Here is a 24578-nt window from a genome sequence, read left to right as displayed (position 1 = left end):
TAAAAAAAAAAAATACTGGAACTGAACGTTAGCAAGATAAGGTTGAAATGGTAACTGGAGGCAATGAATGTCACCAGCAGTATATAGGTGGTTGAAGAAAAATGATTGCTGAGTTTATGGGAGTAAATGCTATGGATGATGGTGGGATGAGGGAGATGGAGTAAATGCTTTGGATGATGATGGGATGAGAGAGATGGAGTAAATGCTATGAATGATGATGGGATGAGAGAGTTGGAGTAAATGTTATTGATGAGGGTGAAAGAGATGGATTACAGAATAGCAGAGGACTTGGAAGGGAAGACGAGTGTTTTACGTTGTGGAGGGGGCGGTGTTTCTGGAGGCAAGCTAATTGATAAGTTAGTTAGTCTTTATGAAAATGTAGATGTTGAATGCAAATGAAGTATTACTAAGTGTTGAAAGGGTTACCATTATTGGAAAGGTGGGAGAAAGGATATGATCTTGCGGAGTTAATGGCAGAGTTAGTGTTTGTGAAGAGTGTATGTAGGCGTAGTTCAGAAGAGAGACCAAGAATGTGCAGGTCAGTGCGTTAGTGAACTTTCATATGGACTAGAATGGAAGAAATTTACTATTTAGCAGCTGCAGCATTCTATTCAAGTCAGATGAGGGCGGTCTGTTCGTGTACAAGTGAATAAAGTGTCTGATGGTGTGGAAGCTTTCTGCACAGTGGGTTCATCCCTGATTCAGTAGTTGAAGGAAGGAATATGGCAGTTACTGTTAAGTTCACTGAAAGCACTCCCTAATTAAGGAAATGGTATTTTATATTTTATAAAATATATGCATACAGTATATATATGTATATATATGTATATATACACATGAACTTTTGTCATTGATTTACAAATTGTAAATATGAATATATATATAATATATATATATATATATATATATATATATATATATATATATATATATATATATATATATGTGTGTGTGTGTTTGTGTATATGATATATATACGTTTGTATATGTACATATATGTATGTATGTATACCCTCCCTACTTAAGGAAATGTGCTTATATATATATATATATATATATATATATATATATGTATGTATATATATATATATATATATATATATATATATATATATATATAAGCACCCTTTCCTTAAGTAGGGAGAGTATACATGCATACATATACATATGTATATATTATATATATATATATATATATATATATATATATATATATATATATATATATATATATATGTGTGTGTGTGTGTGTGTGTGTGTGTGTGTGTGTGTGTGTGTGTGTGTGTGTGTGTAAATCAATGACAAATAAAAGTACGGGAAATTAAAGGTACCTGAAGACTGGGAACGTATCTCCGGAATATAGCCAAGGTCGACTTTTGTTTTTTGTTTTTTTTATTCATGAACTTAGGCGCCTCTGATGTTGGTTGCGTAGGCTTATCGAATTCATTGGGAAGGTGCAAGGGAGGCTCTTGAGACATATTTTCATTCTTATCGTGAACACTGGTAGCATTCTACCTTTTATGATATCTCTTTTCCTCTCCAGGCATTTTATATTTTGAGTTATACAAACCTAATTAATTGTTGTCTGTTCAACATTTGAAATGCATAAATGACGCAAGCATTAATTAAAATGGGAGACTAGTCCCTTTAGTAATTTAACTTTCTGTATCCTAAATTGAATGGCATGGAAGCTTAATTAGGTTTTAAATTATTCAAGGTAAACTGCCGATATCTCACTAACGAGAGATCACAAGTGGTTTGAGAAGCTGCTTTGTTTTAATTATCTGGGATGATTGTATTCCGTGGCTGGTGCTGGGAGGGTTGTAGTCAGTGGCCAGTTCCCCCGGGGGGGGGGCGGTGTTTGCATTCAGTGGCTGGTGCTGGGAGGGTTGTAGTCAGTGGCTAGTTCGGGGCGGGGAGTGGGTTTGCATTCAATGGCTGGGCTGGGAGGGTTGTAGTCAGTGAGTAGTCCCTGCGTGGGGGGATGGCTGGAGGGTTTGCATTCAATGGCTGGTGGTGGGAGGGTTGTAGTCAGTGGCTAGTTCCTGGAGGGGAGGATGTTTGCATTCAGTGGCTGGTGCTGGGAGGGTTGTAGTCACTGGCTAGTTCCCCAGGGAGGTTTTGCTTTCAATGGCTGGTGCTGGGAGGGTTGTAGTCAGTGGCTAGTTCCTGGGGGGTGTTGTTTGTATTCAATGGCCGGTGCTGAGAGGGTTGTAGTCAGTGGCTAGTTCCCGGCAGGTGGGGCGGTGTTTTCATTCAATGGCTGGTGCTGGGAGGGTTGTAGTCAGTGGCGACATGTGGGGCAGTGTTTGCATTCAATGGCTGGTGCTGAGAGGGTTGTAGTCAGTGGCTAGTTCCCGGCAGGTGGGGAGGTGTTTTCATTCAATGGCTGGTGCTGGGAGGGTTGTAGTCAGTGGCGACATGTGGGGCAGTGTTTACATTCAATGGCTGGTGCTGGGAGGGTTGTATTCAGTGGCTAGTTCTGGGTGGAAGGGTGTTGCATTGAGTGGCTGGTACTCTGAGAGTTTTAATCAGTGGCTGGTGCAGGGGTGTTTCTTCATTGGCTAGTGGAGGGAGGGGTGTATTCAGTGGCTAGCTCTGGGAGGGGGGTTGCATTCAGTGGCTGGTACCAAGAGGTTTGTGTTCAGTGGTTGGTGCAGGGGTGTTCATTCAATGGCTAGTTCTGGGCAGGAGGAGTTGCATTCAGTGGCTGGTGCTCTGATGGTTGTGGTCAATGGCAGGTGCAGGGATGTTTATTTAGTGGTTCTTGCAGGGAGGGTTGTATTTAGTGGCAAATTCTCAGGGGCGGGAGGTTGCATTCATTGTCTGGTACTAGGAGGGTTATACTCAGTGAGTGCTGCAGGGGTGTTCATTAAGTGGCTAGTGCAAGTATGGTTGTATCCAGTGGCTAGTTCTCGGGAGAGGATTACATTCAGTGGCTGGTGCTAGGAGGGTTGTATTCAGTGGGTGGTGCAGTAGATGTTTATTCAGTGACTAGTGCAGGTAGGGTTTTATTCTGTGTCTAGTTCCTGAGAGGGGTTTGTGTTCGGTGACTGGTGCTAGGAGGGTTTTATTCAGTGGATTGTGCAGAAAATTTTGTATTCGGGGGCTGATGCAGGTTATGGCTTGGGTTGCATTCAGTGCCTGGTGCAGGGAGGTCTGATGCAGGAGGAAGGTTGCATTCAGGGGCTAGTGCAGGGAAAGTTGTATTCAGTGGTTGTGAAGGTATGGTTACCCTTTGTTGCAGGAGATGGGGGCATTATATTTAATGGCGGTTGCTGGAAGGGCTGCTTTCAGTGGTGAATGAAAGGGCTTTCAGTGGTGAATGAAAGGGCTTTCAGTTCAGTGACTGGTGTGGGGAGGGTTGTATTCATTGGCTAGTGCAGGGGTGATGTATTCAGTGGGTAGTGTGGGAAGGGTTGTATTCAGTGGTTGATGCAAGAGGAAGGGGCTGGTGCTGGGAGGGCTGTATTCAGTAAGTGGTGAAGGGAAGGTTGTGTTCTGTGGCTGGTGCAAGAAAAGTTGTATATATTGGTTGGTGGGGGTTGGTTGCATTCAGTGGCTGGTGCTGAGAGGATTGTATATGGTTGTTAGTGAAGGGATGATTGTATCCAGCGGATGGTGCATGAAAGGTTTTATTCAGTGAGTGGGCGTTTGTATTCAATGATTTGTGCAGGAAGGGTTGTATTCAGTGAATGGTTAAGGAAAGGTTGTATTCAGTGGCTGATGCATAGAGGGTTGTATTGAATGGTTGGTTGGTGCAGTGTTGTTGGATTAAAATGGTAGTTCAGGGAGTTGTATTCATTGGCTGGTGAAGGAAAGGTTACATTCAGTGGCTGGTGTGGGAGGGTTGTATTTAGCAGCTTATGGATTTGAGTTTGTATTCTGCAAAAGGTACTTGGAGTACAGGGTTGTTCAGTGTTGTAGGAGTTTGTATTTGATGGTTGGTGCAGGGAGGGTTGTGTTGAGTGGCTGGTTTAGGGAGGGCTTTATTTAGTTATCGGTGCATATAGGGTTGTATTCAGTAGCTGATGAAGGGTAGGTTTTATTCAGACTGGAGTATGGAATGTATTTAGCAGTTGGTGCCTGGAGGGTTGTATTCAGTGGATGGTGTATGGTGGTTTGTATGCTGTGGTTGGTGCTGTTAAGGTTATATTTAGTGGCTGGTGCAGGGATGGTTGTATTTAATTTCTGGTGCAGGAGGGGTTGTATTTGCTAGCTGGTGAAGGGAGGGTTGTATATACTGGCTGGTGCTAGGAGGGTTATTTTCGCTGGCTGCTGCGGTAAGGGTTGCATTCATTGGTTGATGGAGTGATGGTTGTATTTGGTGGTTGGCAATCCTTTGGACTGCATTTTCCCATATTTAGAGTTATGAATATCGGACAGTTTATGGGGCGGACAATGACTTGCTTCAGTAGTGTTACTCCTTGCCCTCATTGCGTCAGTTGCAATGTAATACTCCAGAAAGATAAATATGTGAAAGAAATTTTGTCTCCCCCGCCTTGTTGGGTGAGGGACTCAAATATGCTTTCGAATTAATTTGTAGGATGGAAGGGTAACTATCACATTTTTGCTGTTTTGTTATAATCTTGAAAATATTAAGAATAGCACAGTTGATTTTTAAAATGTTTTATGTTCATTTAATCATCGCAACCATTTGTCGTATAAGTAAGGCCGTTTTGGTCAGTGAATAGGGTTCCAGCTAAACCTGCAGTTAAAATTAGGACCTCAAAGTCGATTTTTTCGAAGTTTCTAATCCATCCGTCTCTTGGAAATAGTTGTCAAGAAAATATGGCATGGGCTTAGGGTCCAAAATTGAAATCCGAAAAGTGACTGTTATAATTTTTTTAACGAAACCTGAAAGATCCAAGGTAAGATGGGGCCATAAATTTCCTTCGCAGTCTCTCAACTTTAGAAAAAATAAATCTGGGGAAAGCGTTTGAGTTTTTCCTTTTTTTTTTCTTTGGCCCTTTTCATAACTTTTTAGTCAGATATCCTCTAAGACTGAAAATTGCACCTGGTAGCTATTCTTGCTCGTGAATATTTTGTTCATAAAGGTTATCGTAACCTGTGACGAAAGCAGTTAAATATTTTAATAGGTAAACTGTACGGTATAGTATGAGACGTGTAACTGTACAAAAGAATCCGTTGCAATTCTCTACATACCTTGTTCAAAAGATTTTGTCATTTTATTAATACACTCATTTTCAAATCTTTTTCCATATATACTGACTTTAAATTGCTATTTGTTTCGTTTGTATTACATTTTCAGGAAAATAAACATGCTATGTACTCATAATGTGCTGTACGGACTCATGGATACATCTGTAGAAAAAATGTTCAGTGTTGAAATCTGACTCATTGGAGTGCTCTACAATTTCCAAAATTAATATCTAGTACCCCACCAGGAAGCGCCACGTGTCGCACTGTGATTGGCTAGTTTATCATTACGTCATTCATTAATGTCAAGTAAACAGATAGGAGTCGCCATGTGTCATAATGGTATTGGTCGAATCGAATGGAGTGATATGATTGGGTAATGTTATACCGCGGCAAATAAATATTTCTGATGCCTTATCAGTAATTTTAACTGGCTGCCGCAGGAGTAAGTGCTCGTGCCGGCTCATGACCGACTTAATTAATCTGTCAAATATTAGCTATCAATGTGGGTGGGGAGAAGGATCGGGATGGGGAGGGGGATCTGGATAGGACGGGTAGGGGAAGAAGGGAAAGGGAAAGTGAAAGGGGTTTAAGGATGGTATGGGATTGTGTGGGGAGTGGTGGGATGGGTATTTGCAGAATGGAAGCATTTTTTCCCCTAAACTTCACATTTTTTCCCCGAAACATCACGTAAGAAAATTTTCCTTGTTTTCGAATTTTAAGAATCACACTGTGAAAGAGGCACACACAATTCCTTTGTGACGAGATTTTTCTTTTAAACAAGTTACCCCTGAAAGAATGGTTTAAATGCTTACGATCTAGACTTCTCATCAGGTATCGAGCAGAACCGCCGATTATAAATACATTATCAGACACTGATGCCAGTATTTCATTGCGTTTTGTTTTGGTCACTACTGCCTTTTCTTTTTTCTTCTTTTAGATTACATCTGGTAATGTGTATAAGTTTCATAACTCGTATAAGGTATAATAAAACTTTATTGAAACTTGATCATCTGGGAACAATGATTTTTTTCAAGAAATATCAGTATTCTTATGGTATGCGTCTCGACAATGCAGATTCTGCTTGTTTTTCTTTCAAACTTGATAGGTTTCTGAGACACTGGGCCATGCGTTTTGCTTCCCACTCAGTTTATTATTACCTGCAGTTGTGTTTACTACAAAATACAGCAAAAGGTGGTCTTTTATGATGTTTCCATATCGGCTGTATCATAACATGCTTAGCGCAGTTAACAGTGTAATAATTCTAAAAGGCAAACATTGGTACTGCACTGTATGAGACGTATACTGTTTACAAGAAATAACAGTTTTTTTTTAGTGGATCCTTGTTAACATAAGTAAAAAATGCGCCAGAGTTTCTTCGACACAATCGAGTTTTCTGTACAGCCGCTACAGCGTATAATCAAGGCCACCGAAAATAGATCTATCTTTCGGTGGTCTCGGTATAATGCTGTATGAGCCGCGGCCCATGAAACTTTAACCACAGCCCTTTGGTAGCCTATCCTATATCGTTATGGCTAATTCTAACCTTAAATAAAATAAAAACCACTAAGGCTAGAGAGCTGCAATTTGGTATGTTTGATGATTGGTGGGTGGATGATCAACATACCAATTTGCAGCCCTCTATCCCCAGCAGTTTTTAAGATCTGAGGGCGGACAGAATAAAGTGCGGACGGACAGTCAAAGCCGGCACAGTAGTTTTCTTTTACAGAAAACTAAAAGATAAGATGTTTAAAATTTAATTTTCAAAACTTTACTTTTTAAATCGGTTTTCCAAAGTTAATTACTGGTTTTGCTTTGCTGTTTTTTTTTTTTTTTTTTCAGAAAATGAAACCTGCTTAGAGCAAGTATGTTATACATAGAATAATGTATAGAACTACAGTAAAATTCATGTACAATATGCATTGTCTAGATTTTGTGCAATATACTTTACTTGTCCTTACGGGATGTAATATAATGGATCTTTTGCAAAATTTTAAAGGTTAATGTGTATTTTTTCCATAAAACGATTAGCTTACTAGATTATTTTTCAGAATTAAAACATAATTAATGTGTTCAGTATGTTATCTCAAGAAGCAAACAAATTACCTGTGTATGCCACAATATTATTCATAGTTTAAGTATAATGTGTAATGTGGCTGAGTGTTAAAATCCTAATAAATATCAGTTACTTGGCGGCAAGTCGTCTGAAGTTTTTGTGGGATTTAAAATAAGTCTTTCTTATTTGAGTGCTTTGCAGTTTCCAAAGTTTTGAGGTTGCTATCATAGTTAGCCTATCTAGGAAACTGAGTTTGGGAATCTCTGTTTTAGAGGATTTGTATTACCACTGCAACTTCGTAGAACATTACTGCTCATGGTGCGCGTACAAGTTCCGAGTAACACGCTTCCCCTTCATCTCTCATACCTAACACCGTGGCACCCTCCGACCCTGTGTTTCCAGAGACGTCAGTCAAAGGCACTTTCTTATCAGTCATTATCATGATCATGTAGATCAAACCTCAGAGTTAAAGAGTAGTGTAAAAGAGCCCTTCAACTGGTCTCCTCCCTTTTGCATTAGAATATTGCAAGAGGTCGAAATGGGCCAACTCACGGAAAAGCAGGGACCTGAATTAGTTTCTCCCGTAGGGGCGTAGTGCCGTCAATGCATCTCATGTGATGTACTGTAGGTATTACTTAAGGTTCTTAGCAGTGTCCCTTCGCCCCTTAGCTGCAACTTATTTCCTTTCCTTTTACAGTACCTCCATTCATATTATCTTTCTTCCATCTGACCTTCCACCCCCTCTAATAATTGTTTTATAGTGCAGCTGCGAGGTTTCCCTCCTGTTTCAAACCTTCTTAATGTCAATTTCCCTTTCAATGCTGAATGACCTCATAGGTCCCAGCGCTTGGCCTTGGGCCAAAATTCTATATTCTGTTCTATTCCATTCTGTTATATTCTGAATTAGTTCCTGGATTGGGAATGAGCTAAACTCTTGTGGGGTCATTGCAGTTCGACCGATGGGGTAAAACGCGCCGGGGGTTATTCTTGTAATTAGGTCAAGGCAAACAACTCGCCACTCTTACCCCTCCCCCTTGGCCCCTTTGCTCCTCCTCCTCCTCTGTAAGATTCATTGGGTGCGTAAGTTATTTACAGAAATGCTGCTGCATATGCTGTTTGTCTTCAGAGTGGATTTGCGAGTTTTTTTTTTTTCTGAAAATTTCAATTTTTTGGGAAGTGTCTTATGAGAAAAATTACCTTTTTTCTACAATGAGTTTTATTTACAAACCGTTAAGCTGAACTATACTTTCATTATATAAAAACATATGGTACATTGCGTGGATGGCTGTTTGGGATTTTTGTAGTAGTTAGCCAACATGAAACGTTAAATGGTGCTGTATGTTTGACCATGTCATGTAACGGTCTTCACAGAATATTCACAACATAAATCACCACTAATCTTTGAACTGCATCACTTTAGCTTTGTGGAAGATGCTAGATTTTTCTTTTCGTATTTTGTTAAACAGCGAGAACAGAAAGTGAGGGTAGTAAGCGTTGACGAAATTTGCACATAGTGTTTACATCAGACCAGAAGAAGTTTAACGCCTTTTATCCAAAGTCAATTGATACGAGAACCAACCATTAAGTATGTAGGAGATGTTTTTTTGCGCTTGTTTTGATGTGAAGTATTTATCAGTCACTTGTGGTCTCTTAAATGTATGTCCCTCTTTACTTGTTCAACTACGCGCATAGGCTATGTATGTATATAAATACACGCAGACTTAGCAAAGACTGCAAGTAAAAATGCGTGAGAGAATCCGATGAGATAAACAGCCTCGCGGAGGCTAAGCATGATGGGAAGCTGGGAGGTTGGTCGGTAAATCTCCTTTAACACACCCTCTCCTCCCCCGCTTCTCCTTCTCCTATTTAATGTCAGGTCTCATTGGCTGTGTATATCTTTTTTGTTTCCACTCCTTCATTTACGAGTTACGCTCCGTGGAAGTGTACCTTCAGTTTAGTGCCTGTTTTTCTCCGCGTCCACTGAACGTGCAAGTCACTTTCGCTGCATCTTATGACCAAGGACTGTTCTTTGCATACAAGCGATTAGCGCTTCTTTCGTGACACGGGTGGTTTTGTTAGGCCATCCTCTTTCTTTTTCTCTTCTGTGAATTCCACTTCTCCTCAAGAGCGACTGGAAGTTTTTCCTTTATCTGCAACACTAAACAGGTCCTTGCTTAAGGTGCAGCCCCTGACGGAATATCAATTAGAAAAAAAGGAAAAATATCTGGCTATCTATCTGTATATATTTACATACATACACACATTTTATATATATATATATATATATATATATATATATATATATATATATATATATATATATATATATATATATATAATCACTTTAATGCTATTTCGCGTATTGGTTTGTTTATCCTTAGGAAGGAAATCATCTTTGGGACTAATGATGTTTTTGGCTGGGTCAGCTTGCTTTTTTCGAGTTTTAATTTTACTGAAGATTTGGCATATCTCTCTCTCTCTCTCTCTCTCTCTCTCTCTCTCTCTCTCTCTCTCTCTCTCTCACACACACAAGCACTGTGTGACATACATGTACCTCCGTCTTTTTGTTATAAATAGCTGTTACTTGCCGCTCCTTCAGCACTCCCTGATTTTTTTTTCCTAATACTTCCTCCTCCTGCCCCTGCTCCGCCTTCTCCATGGAGCTCACATTGCTTGATGATATAGGAGCGGGTGGAGGGATGTTTGGGGTGTTCTCGTTGGGAGTATTTTGGCCTTGTCTAAGGCCACTTGACGTAACCCCAAGTCTCTTTTCCCAGTTGCTTCGCTTGCATTTAGCAGATGGGAAGTAAATGACGGTTTTTATATTCTGGGCATGTAGACGAATTGACTGACAAGCAGTAGGCTTTAGTATCTTGTTCACTGTGCGCTGTGTTTGGCATAGGGTAACCAAAACCACCGATTTGTTTTTAAATGCCCCGCACTGGTCATGTTGCATCTCGGTAAAAATAAAAAATAAGTTTACGTTCTGAAACTATTTGGTTTTACTTTCTTTAGTCAGATGGGCATGTTATCACTGTATGAGGGGTTTCTGATGTGAAAACTTATTTTTAAATTGAATTAGGATACGCTCTGTGCCTATTTCATGATCTGCAATCAGTCATTCTCTGCAGTAGGTAATTTGTGGTCGTATGTCGCTGTGCTTCTTTGTTATCTAATTACTGTATTGAAATATAAGTTAAATGTCATTTTCTGAAAAACCCGTAGTTTGGAAGAAGAGACGAAATTACTTAAAGCCTTTTGGCAATGGTGGAGGTTTCACTTATTATCAAAGGTAAAACATTTGCGAATAAATCAGCATTTGTCCTGAATATTAACGGAATATTTCCCTTAAGAGGTCATAATCCGCTGCAGAGCACTCGTTCTTAATCATGGTGCTGTAAGGTCCCATGCTGTCTCTCATTTTGGGTAATAATTCCCATATATTACCAACTACTACCACCACATTAGCAGGCGATCATGCACAACCCTGTTCCCGCATATATAAATACACACATACTGTACATATTTATGTATGCCTATGCAATTTTATATATATATATATATATATATATATATATATATATATATATATATATATATATATATATATATATATATATATATATATAATTTATATACAGTATATATGTCCACACACACACATATATACATATATATATACTGTATATGTCTATACATACATACATACATACACACACTATATATATACATACATATTATTTATAAAATACCGATGTGGTCACAAATACAAATTATGTATTATGATAAATAAAGGCTACTGTATTAATGTAATACCGGATGTGCAATTTCCGTAGAGTTATGTATCTCATCCTCATTCCTTTCCAGGGGCGTGATACCGTTGGATGTTAAACTTCGACTGCTGTGAAACGAATTTTATGTGGTAAAGAAAAGTAAAGAAGTGAAATAAGACGAAAGCCGCAGCTATGTTAATTTTTAAACTTTGTGCTTGTGATTGAACCTGACAGGAAACTTTTTTGAATTTCGCACGGTGAGAGTGAAAGGACTAGTGACCAAAATATTGCCACTAACAGTGTACCTTCGGGACACTCTTGGAAAGGTCTGACTTGCCACCATTGGCTCGTAGTGTTTTATATGAGGTACGTTGTGGCCGGTACGACATAGCGAACAATCCCAGTGTGAGGGTTTTGACCTTTTCTGCTGTGCCACCCCTGTGGGTGACATTACTGCTTCGTCACCATGGTAAAAGTTCTGCAGGTTTCAGGTAAGCTTTTTCGTTTTTAATGGTTGTTATTGTTTACTGTTTATTCATATTTTAGTTTAAAACATATGAAAAGTAGTCTGGGCCTTGGCGGTCTTATATGTTACTTGGCAAGTATTCCATTTTTTTTTTCGTGCTTCAGAAATAGGCGCAGTAAAATTTTTTCACTTGTTAGGTTAAGTAAATTTTTTTTGCATGTGACCCGTTTGCAGAACTGATTTAAAGTGATTTCTCATTCACATTTTTGTACTCCCTCTGTAAGTCAACTGGAAAGTGATCGCATATCAAATGAGATAGAATGCAGGACTTTATTTACACCGGAAAACGGGCGTTGCTATGTCGTATATTGCTTATTTTTGTCAGGTTCTTGGAGGAAAGGCTAATAACCTCTAATTAACTAATTTAGACATGCCAGGTGATAATCTTGCTCTCGGTTATGGGCTGCAACTTCTTATTAAGGATGTCGATTTTGGGTTAGGAAGTCTGTCAGCTGTGTAATTAAGTTCGACAGGCTCTGCTGTTTAAAGGATCCCGTATTTAATTGACGATGATATTTTGTTACCGAGAATGCTTTCATCAGGATTTCATTGTCGAAAGTTTCATTGTGTTTCTGCATTCTCCGTCCTTATGTTCATGAAGGTAACTGAATAAATTATACCTAATGTATATTTATGGATTGGTTGACTGACTACTACATATATATATATATATATATATATATATATATATATATATATATATATATATATATATATATATATATATATATATATATATACATATATATAAATACTCATGTATTGGGAATGGCACCATTGGAAATTTAAGTAAAGGAATCAAAATGTTTTCTGTTGACGGGTCCAGGGCTGAAAGGTGGGATTTTTAGACACCATTAATAGTTTCAGACCTCCTGCAATTTTAAATGTTCGATTTTTGTAACTGAGTACATACAGTATATATATATATATATATATATATATATATATATATATATATATATATATATATATATATATATATATATATATATATATATATATATATATATATGTGTGTGTGTGTGTGTGTGTGTATTACTTAGAAATGTTGGTTTTCCATGGCTGCTCCATTTTAGAGTGAAACTTCTGATTTGTTCATAGTCCGTTCAAAAGTGTGTGGTGTGTGCATGCGCGCGCGATTTAGGTCGTCAATGTTTTATTTACTTTGTATATTTGCAAAACTTCTGTAGTTGAACATTTTTTCACTGGCGAAAATACTTAAATATATTAGTTTTTACTAGCAGTGTTCACCCTTTAGATTTCAGGTGTATCATAAATACAAAAAAATACAAAAAAAAAGTGATGTGTAATAATGTTGTTGTAGCCGAGATTCATCTCGTAATGTGATTCTTCTTAGGACATTTTGACTTAAACAATTTCGACATTTTTGAAGAGAAGACCTCGAAATTGGAAACATATTATTATTATTATTATTATTATTATTATTATTATTATTATTATTATTATTATTATTATTATTATTACAAATCAGTTCGTTATGGTAAATTCTTTAGTACTAGTGAGATTTAACTGCCTCCTGACTGTACTTATTAATTTTCTTCGGAAGGGGATATTTCAATTCATCTCTCTCTCTCTCTCTCTCTCTGAGCAGTTCTTGTTATTTTATTGAGAACGAATTTGTGCATCGTAATTTGCAAGTCAGTGAACAGTGTAGAGTAGTCATTCATCCGGTGTTTAATTAATGAGAGGCATATTTGAGCTTATCTGTTCGCGTTAGCGGAACCATACCCCCACCTCTAATTATTCACCTTAATTAACCTTTGGAACTCCCGTGCTCTTAATTGTGGCTACACTTGTGGGAGTGAAAAAATCAGACTCGGCCCATTAAATCTGAATATTCATCGTGCAAAGGTTACAAAAGAAAAACTGGACTCTAAACGAAAACGGTAAATACTGGAAGTTCAATTTCATGGTTACAGACGGAATGGCAGTGCCTTTTTAGATTTTTTTTTTTTTCTTTTTGCCGGGGTTAGATTCATTTAAACGGCAATATATACAAGACTTCAAGTAGCGTTTTCTGTGGTACACGATGACACTGTTTCTACTTGTTAGGAGCAGTTCTCAGAAGTAGACTTGTATCATTTAATACTCTGTATTATTCTTTGTTGTGTTTTTGCCTTTTTGCATGAGAGCATTTTGTTCTGCAGAAGTTTACATAAGTTAATGACCGTTTGAGTTTGTTCCAACTCAATCTGTGCTGATGGTTATTATTATTATTATTATTATTATTATTATTATTATTATTATTATTATTATTATTATTATTAGATTTCAGTAGAATTAAATGAATCTGCAGTCAGGGGCTTTATTATTATTTTAGCAGTATTAAACTAGACTAACGCTAAATTTGTATCTTGGTGTTAGAATTGGTAAAAAGGAAACCTGAAGACTACCGTATGTGAGTGAAGACATTCACCATACAACATGACCCGGGTTTTTTAAAATTGACCAGGCATGGGCAGGGCACCTGTTGAAACGGTAATGTTATGCCAAAGAATCATTGCAGCGCTTGAAAGAACGTTAAGTTTTGTGTGCTCATCGGACTAGAATATCTAAAGAAATCGTTCGGAGAGACATAAATAATTTACTGGTTACAGATTAATACCATTGCATTGTCATAACAAGAGTCTAATAGGGAAAGTGACCCAAATATGTGTTTACCAAGAGTTAGATACTAATGCGATAAGTGCAGCAGAAACAGCTGTTTGATTTATTATAGTAATTATTTTGTTTGCAATTTGACACTCCAAAAATATTCCTTAAACCAGTGATTGCAGACTAGGTAACAGAACACAGAAGCTTAAGAGGAAAATAAACTATAATGTGTGTAAAGTTCAAGAGCAAATACAACAAACGGTCCACGTTAGAAGGCAAGAAACATGCAAATCGCATTTGTTATGCAGTAATGCTCATAATGTCTCATCTGGTTCCCGTTAGGCTCAAGAGTTAAGTGGGAGAAGCATTTAGGTGATCCCTGCATGCATAATAACTAGCTATTGCTCAAGCTCTTAGTCCTAAACATCAGTGGAAGCAAAGATTTTCATTATTGACATTATTATCAGTGATGTAAGGCCTGCAACTATTTCTTAAGTATTTATGAGTTCAACAAATGTATGTTGGAAAAAATGTCTTCCATTATTTGTATGCAGTTAAAATGATTTATTGCTGATCATATGTTTCTGGTACTGCTGATTATAAAAGGTATATGACGTCTGCTTGTGGAAATCAGCCATTCGTTAAATCGGTTTTTTGCTTCTCAGATGCAGATGACTGAAGACGCTGATGTTGAGGATGTATCATTCTCGCCAAGTGGCGGTGCCTCATTTCCAGTTTTATTCATTTACAATTTAAGGTTGTGTCATATGGTCAAATATTCACGCATGCAGGAGGCGCATTCTCTTGACATGGCTCGGCGTCAGTGGCCCTGGTAGTTGTAACTTCAGATAATCTACAATTAATCAATCAATATCTCGTGATGTCTGCGGAAATTAGAAGTTGTAAACTGATGCCGCAACGGAGCTTTCACGTTGGCCATTGACTTTGTCATTCGTTCTTAGGAAGGTGAAGGGACTGGTGTCACGCGGGGACTTGAATGTTCCCTTAATCATGTTCTGTTTGTGATGCACAAACAAATAAGCACCGAAGTAACCTTTCCTGTGCTAAAAACACGACTTGGCATCGTATATGTCCTCTCTCACATGTGAGAAGAAAGCAGCGGAGAAAAACACATTCATGGATAGCATGAGTCACTCACGGAATGCAAAAATGTTATCGTGGTCTGACTGTGACGTTAAGGGAGGCTAATCAGATTATGATTTTTTTTATTACTTTTTTGGTGAATGCATACACCACTTGTTTATCTAGTGAGATGTGTACCTTTTAAAAAATGAGCCCCTTTTAATCTACGGTTAGCCATTCTCAAGACAAGTTTCTTTATAGAAAACGAAGACTCATGACAAAAACCAAAGAGAGAGAGAGAGAGAGAGAGAGAGAGAGAGAGGGCGGGGGAGGGAGGGGGGAGTAATCGTCTAATTGTATTTAGAAAGACATTCACCCCCATAAGATGTTTTTATTTTACATGCACAAGTTGTCCTGTTAGTAGTAGTTAAGCTTATAATCATAATTTTCTGGTTACCATAAAAGCTGAGAGATAAGTAACAGGATGATAATTCATAGTTTCTGCTTGCATGCGGCCACATCAGAAGAAATCTTTAAGCGTGAAGATTTTTGGAAACGAGTTTCACACATACATGCAATATGGATGTTACTTTGTGTGTGTATATGTATATATATATACACAGAGTATATATAATATATATAATATATATATATATATATATATATATATATATATATATATATATATATATACACACACACAAAGTACATCCATATATAGATATCTATAGTGTGTCAAGTAGTTAGACGGTTCGATTCCTGTCTGAGGCGGACCTACTGGCCGATTAAAATGCAGTCTGTCAGTACCCAGTGTGCCCCTGTTAGGCTACCTAGGTAATCATGTTAACATAGCAGTTATTCAAATCTGGTGTTTCCGAGCAAGCACGAAATAGTGAAGGAGGCTAGAAATATCATCCCGAAAGCACTGATGGGTGCAAGAAGAATAACACTCATTGGAGCCATCCTTGCCAAGGGGAAAAGTATGTTTAGGCGGATATATATATATATATATATATATATATATATATATATATATATATATATATATATATATATATATATATATATATATATATACTTACTGTATATACACACTCTCTGAGAGCAGTATTTTTCACGAAGACAATTATTTTCGGAAATCGAAGTATTTTAACTTTTAAGTTTAATACCTTCTATTTCCCTTAAGCTTTCCTTCTTCTGGACTTACATGCCAGTTTGAATGTTTTAGACTCCATTCCTGGGAAATCCGTTTGATAGGCCAGTCTGTTATTTATTCTACAATACAGTTTCATATCGGCGAACTACGTGTTCTCTCTCTCTCTCTCTCTCTCTCTCTCTCTCTCTCTCTCTCTCTCTCTCTCTCTCTCTCTCTCTCTCTGGTTGTTTAGTTTTGGTGGGTGTTTTGCTTTTATGCAATTTACGCTAATTGCTGAAGGGAATATGCAACTGGTGCAATCTTTCGGCACCAAAAAGAGACATTACTGAAGATCTGAAGCCGAATGTCCGAGATTAAGGACAGAAATCTTATAGTAAGCCAAGGTTGGATGACTTAATTTCAGAGGCCGTCACTTGCCAAAAGTTATGTGAGGACAGACCCATTTTTTTTTAAGAAGTGCCATCAACTTTTGCTATTTTTTTAGGTGTTTCAATTTAATAACAAAACTCATAAATTGCATCTCTACGTTAACATGACGATTTAGTGAGTTCGTTTTCTTGTGGGTAGAAAGGATTAGGGAACATCTGTTCATTTCACAGATGTCTTTAAGTGCTGAAATATTCGTCTAAGTATTCGTGAATTCATACATTTTTCATGCTATATTACAGTTTGTTTCCACTGCTAGTCAGTTTAGTTATGGTAACAAGGATAAAAGTCTTAACTGGCCTCTCTCTCTCTCTCTCTCTCTCTCTCTCTCTCTCTCTCTCTTCCAATGGCCAACGTCATTAGTTTGGATTAGACGTTTAAGTGTGAGGTTTTAATATAGCTTCTTCCACATAATCACACCTTACTCTAAATCCCATTACCTTTTTTAACCGCATCGTTTTCCATGTAATGTATTCTTGCAGTCATTATGAATTACTCAGGTGGAGCGTTTGTAGCCAGGTAGCACCAGACCCATTAGTTGACTGTTAAAAGGATGTGGCCGTTCATCTAATACTAATGCCTCCTTTCGTCCACTCCTGCTCTTTTTTTACATTTTTTCAATGCCCTTGCAATGGCTGGTCACTGTAGTCTTTAGAAGTCAAGATTGCACCTTGCGAGACCTTTTTGGGGGCAAACTCATTCATTGTTACAGAGCTTTTATTTTTCTCAAATGATTCATTTTTAGAACTCTCCGTCAATGCCTGAAACGGTTTGTTCATACAGAAAGGCTAGCTGTGTTTGTAATTTTTTTTTTTTTTTTTTAACAAGTACGGGGAAGTAATTTTCGAGGTAAGTATAAAATGGAATTCTTGGAAAACGATTACATGAATAAAATTTTGCCGCGAAAGATTAAGTATCGTATAGTACATTCTGTAGAGCTGTTTTACTTTGGGTTATTAGATACTGGAAGAGTTATTCACTTGTCCAAGCTTATTGCAGACTTCGTACGTAATGCTTCCAGTGGAAATCTTAGAAATGACTCAGTATCTTTGACATCTGTACTAATTTCCGTCATTAATTTGCTAGCTAATTGTAAAGGAAGGAGTCTCCACAAGTGAAAGAGGTATATTTAAAAGAGGTATATTTACGCTTGGTTGGAAGTTCCTTCATGAGATCTCCTGTCTTTTTAAGAGGGGTGACAAGACTTTTGACATCTCGCACTTTGTGGAGAGACCGAGAGACAGGCACTTACTCTTGTTTCCATTTGTTTCACATCCAAGTGCATCCTACTTCATAGTGAACTGTTATTACAAGCGATTATGATCACTGATGACGTGAGATCTTAGCAGCGTAAAATGCGGTTGTTGTGGTTGTTTATTATTGTTGGGGTCAGCAAGCGGTAGTTTATTATGACAGGGATAAAGAAGCGATTTTTACTGGGGATGGAATAAGGAAGTGATGTTTATTTTTTAGTAGGGTAAGGTAGTAGACATGACGTAATTTCTATGTAGGCTGTGTTGTGTGGCTTACTGGTATAACTTGATTTTGCTTTGAATTTTAAAACGAGACGTTGAGCTTACATTTGCATTTGGAGTTGTTCTCAGTACATAAAGGAAAGAATAGTAAGTGGGTAATCATGACTTATAAATATCTTGTAGGCTATATGTGAAATGGGAAAATTATGATGCCATAAAATCAACCTGTATGTAGATAGATGCAAGAATCCCTATCAACACCCGGATGTGTGTTTGTGCTTTTTCTTACACGCACACAAACATATTAATGTATGTGCATATTATATATATATATATATATATATATATATATATATATATATATATATATATATATATATATATATATATATATATATATATATATATATATATATATATTATATATATATACATACACATATATGTATATATATACACATACATATATTTATATATATATATTTATAGTCTCTTAGCAAAGTAAATAGCGCCGTGTAAACCAACTATAAGCCCTGCTCCTGAAGATTTCTTACATACCGCCCGCCATGTCTTTTAACTAGATACCAATTAGAGGTACACGGTCGTTATCTGGCATTTTGGTCTGCATAGAACTCATTAGAATGCCCTTCGCAATCCTGTTGTTGCTTATTTGGCCATCAGGAATTGTGATTTTCGCTTCGTGGTCCAATTTACATACAGTAGCATCACTGTGTTGTTTTGTCTCTCTGGTACTGACATCGGATTACAACCGAGAGTTCGGTCCGTGAGCCGGACAAGGAAAGAAGGCTTGGGCATGCTTCTTTAAAGGCCAATATGGCTCTGCTGGCCTAGTCAGCGTGGTTGTTAATGGACCGTTGTGTTGCTCAGAGAGAGAGAGAGAGGGATTAATGCAGCTTGGGTGAGACATTATATATATATATAATATATATATATATATATATATATATATATATATATATATATATATATATATATATAGTAATTTTTAGTAGGAAAAAACTCGTTGAAGTTCTTAGCTTGTTGACAATTAAAACTCCCAAAAAATATTCTCTACTTTCATGGAAATGTTCCTTGCTGTTTTATTATTTTCTTGACTTACAGATGTGTATGAACGGGCAGTGCACGAACATAAGTTAGGGGTGTTGGTTTTAGGAAAATTCAGACTGCCTCAGCAGGCCCGTGTTACTCTAGATGGAAAATTGAAACTTCGTCCACTTGTGCCTAAGCATTAGAGACGTACAAAGCTAAATGATTTATGGTACTTGCTCAAGTTAGCCTATGCAGTCTACGCATCTCCATCTTTTATCATCAACTCCATGTAATGCGCATTTTTGTCCGCGGTTAATGTCGAAGTACTAGCGCGCCATTCACAAACTTTCTACCCATAGGGTGATAGTGTCGCCAGTGCACCTCACGCGGTGCACTGTAGGCATTACTTAATGTTCTTTGCAGCGTCCCTTCGGCCCCAAGCTGCAACCCCTTTGATTCCATATACTGTACCTCCGTTCATATTCTCTTTCTTCCATCTTACTTCCCGCCCTCTCCTAACAAATGTTTCATAGTGAAACTGCTTTGAGGTTTTCTTTCTGTTACACCTTTTAAACCTCCTTTACCTTCAATTTCCCTTTCAGCGCTGAATGACCTCATAGGTCTCAGCGCTTGTCCTGTGGCCTGAGTTTTATATTTCATGCAGTTCCATTCACAAACTTTCTCTCCTTTGAATGAGTTTCGAATGTTGTAGACGTTACCTTTTTTTTTGTCCGTCTTCAGACGTAAGAAAAACTTAAATAAGACACGCTGAAACTAATTGTTGCGCCATTGCTTGACTTGTAAATATTTAGCGTTTATGGGGTTTTTATCGAAGGTATTATATAGCTCCTAAAGAAAAGTATTTCACCACACGTTGCATTTTATGCAGATTTCGTCACCTGCAAGTGAGTGCTGATAACGGAAGTCTGAATTTTTTTTATACTGAATCATTATTTGGTGTTTTGAGAAGTAAACTTTTGTCTTGGAAACAGGTTTTTCAGAAAGTGTTTAGGTTTCCGATCGACTAGAGAATGCCTCGGCATCCTTGTCGAAGTTTAAAATAATAAAATTTCCCGAGGTAAACTTGTAAAGAGAAAATACCGAGATGACATAATCACATAAATTGTGAAGGGAATGGAAAGGAGAAATCGTCGAAGCGGTGATGGAAACATATTAGCTAAAAATAAGAAATAGAAGTATAGATGTAAGAATCTCTGTTATATTTGTGGTACGTTAGAAAAGGTGATTGCATCCAGTGTGATTTTAGTAAACTGTGCTATCATGCATACTGCCATGTAAGTCAGGAAGTTTCACTTTAACTCAGGTAAAGAAGAAAATTTTTGCGTTATTGTGCTATACGTATGTTGGGCTCTAGAGTTACATATGGGTAGCATTTGTGGGAAGGTATGGTGAGGTTTCTTACTGCATTGAAAGCAACGACGGAAATCAAGAAGATAAAGAATGAAATGTCTTAATTCAAGTAAACTACATTCCGTGAGCAAAACCAAGCGAATATTTGCCGCAAATCAGAAGTAGTTAGCTACCCAGACAAACTCGGAGGCGGTTATATTTTGCCAGGATCCAGTAACTCCAATTCTAAGAACACGGAACACAAGCGTTTGATCAGTGGTGTTTGGCAGGTATGTATGGAATTTAATGCTTGAAGATCCCTACAAACTTTGGAGAGCAGTAACCAGTATGAGATGAGAAGACCCCTTGGATTATGACCGCAGATATTCATGTTGATGATGAAGGCAGCATGGAAAAGATATAAAGGACACGAACCCCTATACTCAGTGATCTTAATGATAATGAAAATGATTTATGAAATTGTAACATTCATGCTCACCACAGATGAGGAGGTACCTATGAATGCAATGAGACAGACATCTAGTACACGGGAAATATTGCAAATGCGTGAAAGGAACCTTGTGATACAGTGTTGCAAATGGTAGAATTTCGACATATATAAGCAAGACAAATGCACTGGGAGTAGGTCTGTTCCAAATGTGGTCAAGGTTATAGGCTAAGTAAGTGTAGTGCTTTGCAAATTATTTCTTCACATTATTATGGGCAGCGCATTACAAGGAACGATTCATGAGTGAACTATAAAGCAGAATCAGGATTTGAGAATACAGATGATCCCGACGAACATTGTAGAAAAAAGTGTGTGCTCCTGAATATTCAAGTAGTGGAGAGCAAATTAATTTAGATAAGCAGACGGATTAGAAGCATTAAGCTGAACATTTTGTTGCTAACAGAATCGAGTCATGGCTGAGTAATATATAAAAGTTTGTAAAAAAATGAAACGTTAGGAAATCAGATTATTCAGAAGACTTTTATGAGTCATGATCTCATTAAGTGTAATTTTACTAATATTAGCGAGAGGCGCGCGCTACGCTGCGCTGGGCAGGAGGGGCAGGTGAAGGATTCCCTGCTTAAACACTGCTGCTAGTCGTGAACTGGGTCCTTCGTCTTAAGGACTTCTCTTTGGGTGTTTCATTGACCTCATACAAATCAACGTTGCATTACCTATGGTCATTGTCGCCATTAACAAATAATGTGGCCTCAAGGTAATAAAAAACATAAAATTTCCAAGAAATTGATAAAATGGTAGAAATAAATTGACGATGTGTTATAAATTTTCAAGAAAATCAGCTTCCTCCACAAACTTCAAAATATCCTCTCCGGGATCCCAAGAAGGACGATAATTACCCTCTTTATGAATGAACTCTGAGAAGAAACGATTTCTCAAGTTCCCAAGGTTGGGACACAAACTGCGCAAAGTGCTACACAGGGACTGATGGCAATAATACGAAATACACTCTCCCGAAATGAATTCTTGGGATGGGAGAATTATGATACAAACTAAATGATGCAGCGTACAATACAAAAATAAAAAAAAACATTTTAATCATCTGGAAAACAGAAATAAGGTAATAAAGAGCTTTCTGTTAATGGGAAATCAAGCTACAATGATTTTCCTGTCAGATCTTCCGAGGAATCTGCCTTCCTCTTCTGAAGAGGACACTCCTCTTCAAGGGTGCCCTCAAAGAACTGGCCTTCCTAAGGAGCCTTTGGCCCTCACCAGGCCCGCTTCTCCAGCCTGGCAGGATGCCTGCCTCCTCTTAGGAAGCAGCCTCTGGGTCGGACTCTTCCCTTCAAGGTTGCCTTCAAGAGACTGGTTACCTTTGGGGGCTTTTGGGTCCCATCCTTGAGCTGCTTCGGCCCTCTCCTGACCTGCTTCCCAGCCTGGCAGGATATCTTCCTTCCACCCAGGAAGCAGCCTCTGGGTTGGACCCTTCCCTTCAAGGCTGGCCTCAAGAGACTGGCAAGCCTTGGGACTTTTGGGCCTCATACTTTTAGTTTTTGGGCCCTATCCACGTCTGCTTCCCCAGCCTGGCAGGATACCTGCCTTCCTCCCAGGAAGCAGCCTCTGGGTCTGATCCTTCCCTTCAAGGCTGACCTTAAGAGACTGGCGAGCCTTGGAGGCTTTTGGACCCTTCCCTTCAAGACTGCCCAAGAGACTGGCGAGCCTTGGGGGCTTTTGGGCCTCATCCTTGAAGTTCTTGGGCCCTCTCCAGGCCCGCTTCCCCGGCCTGGCAGGATACCTTACTTCCTCCAAGAAAGCAGCCTCTGGGTCGGACCGTTCCCTTCAAGGCTGGCCTCAAGAAACTGGTGAGCGTTGGAGGCTTTTGGGCCTTATCCTTGAAGTTCTTTGGCCCTCTCCAGGCCCGCATCCCCAGCCAGGCAGGATACCTGCCTTCCTTCCAGGAAGCAGCCTCTGGGTCGGACCCTTCCCTTCAAGGCTGGCCTCAAGAAACTGGTGAGCGTTGGAGGCTTTTGGGCCTTATCCTTGAAGTTCTTTGGCCCTCTCCAGGCCTGTTTCCCCAGCCTGGCAGGATACCTGCCTTCCCCCGAGGAAGCAGCCTCTGGGTCAGACCCTTCCCTTCAAGGCTGCCCTTAAGAGACTGGTGAGCCTTGGGGGCTTTTGAACCTCATCCATGAAGCTCTTGGACCCTCTCCAGGGCTGCTTCCCCAGCCTGGCAGAATACATGCCTTCCTCCAAGGAAGCAGCCTCTGGGTCAGCTCCTTCCCTTCAAGAGTGCCCTCAAGAGAATGGCAAGCCTTTGGGGCTTTTGGGCCTCATCCTTGAAGTTTTTGGGGCCCCCTCCAGGCCCATTTCCCCATCCTGGCAGGATACCTGCCTTCCCCCGAGGAAGCAGGCTCTGGATCGGACCTTTCCCTTCAAGGCTGCCCTCAAGAGGTTTGTGAGCCTTGGGGGTTTTTGGGCCTCATCCTTGAAGTTCTTGATCCCTCTCCAGGCGCACTTCTCCAGCCTGGCGGGATACCTGCTTTCCTCCGAGGAAGCAGACTCTGGGTCGGACCCTTCCCTTCAGGGCTGCCCTCAATGACTGGCGAGCCTTGAGGGCTTTTAGGTCTCATCCTTGAAGTTCTAGGGCCCTCTCCAGGCTCACTTCCCCAGCCTGGAAGGCTACCTGCTTTTCTCCGAGGAAGCAGCCTCTGGGTCGGACCCTTCCCTACAAGGCTTGCATCAAGAGACTGGTGAGCCTTGGGGCCTTTTGGGCCTCATCCTTGAAGTTCTTGAGCCCTCTCCAGGCCCGCTTTCCTATCTTGGCAGGATACCTGCCTTCCTCCGAGAAAGCAGCCTCTGGGTCGGACCCTTCCCTTCAAGGCTTCCCTCAAGAGACTGGCAAGCCTTGGGGGCTTTTGGGCCTCATCCTTGAAGTTCTTGGGTCCTCTCCAGGCCCGCATCCCCAGCCAGGCAGGATACCTGCCTTCCTCCCAGGAAGCAGCCTCTGGGTCGAACCCTTCCCTTCAAGGCTGGCCTCAAGAAACTGGTGAGCGTTGGAGGCTTTTGGGCCTTATCCTTGAAGTTCTTTGGCCCTCTCCAGGCCTGTTTCCCCAGCCTGGCAGGATACCTGCCTTCCCCCGAGGAAGCAGCCTCTGGGTCGGACCCTTCCCTTCAAGGCTGCCCTTAAGAGACTGGTGAGCCTTGGGGGCTTTTGAACCTCATCCGTGAAGCTCTTGGACCCTCTCCAGGGCTGCTTCCCCAGCCTGGCAGAATACATGCCTTCCTCCAAGGAAGCAGCCTCTGGGTCAGCTCCTTCCCTTCAAGAGTGCCCTCAAGAGAATGGCAAGCCTTTGGGGCTTTTGGGCCTCATCCTTGAAGTTCTTGGTGCCCCCTCCAGGCCCATTTCCCCATCCTGGCAGGATACCTGCCTTCCCCCGAGGA

At 39.5% G+C, this 24578-nt stretch overlaps 1 protein-coding gene across 1 annotated transcript in view; it reads left to right on the top strand.

The window, feature by feature from the left end:
* The window catches only part of LOC136848742 (uncharacterized), a 557848-nt gene that overhangs the window by 10822 nt on the left and 522448 nt on the right, over window positions 1–24578 (top strand). The window contains exon 2 of the mRNA XM_067121294.1: window positions 11084–11480. Coding sequence (XP_066977395.1) covers window positions 11456–11480 — 25 coding nt within the window. The 5' untranslated portion in view covers window positions 11084–11455. The remainder of the gene's footprint in view (window positions 1–11083; window positions 11481–24578) is intronic.

This window comes from Macrobrachium rosenbergii, chromosome 19 (assembly GCF_040412425.1).
Source record: "Macrobrachium rosenbergii isolate ZJJX-2024 chromosome 19, ASM4041242v1, whole genome shotgun sequence".
NCBI lineage: Eukaryota > Metazoa > Arthropoda > Malacostraca > Decapoda > Palaemonidae > Macrobrachium > Macrobrachium rosenbergii.
The sequence above is the reverse complement of the archived record's forward strand: the minus strand, read 5'-3'. Positions and strand labels throughout refer to the sequence as shown.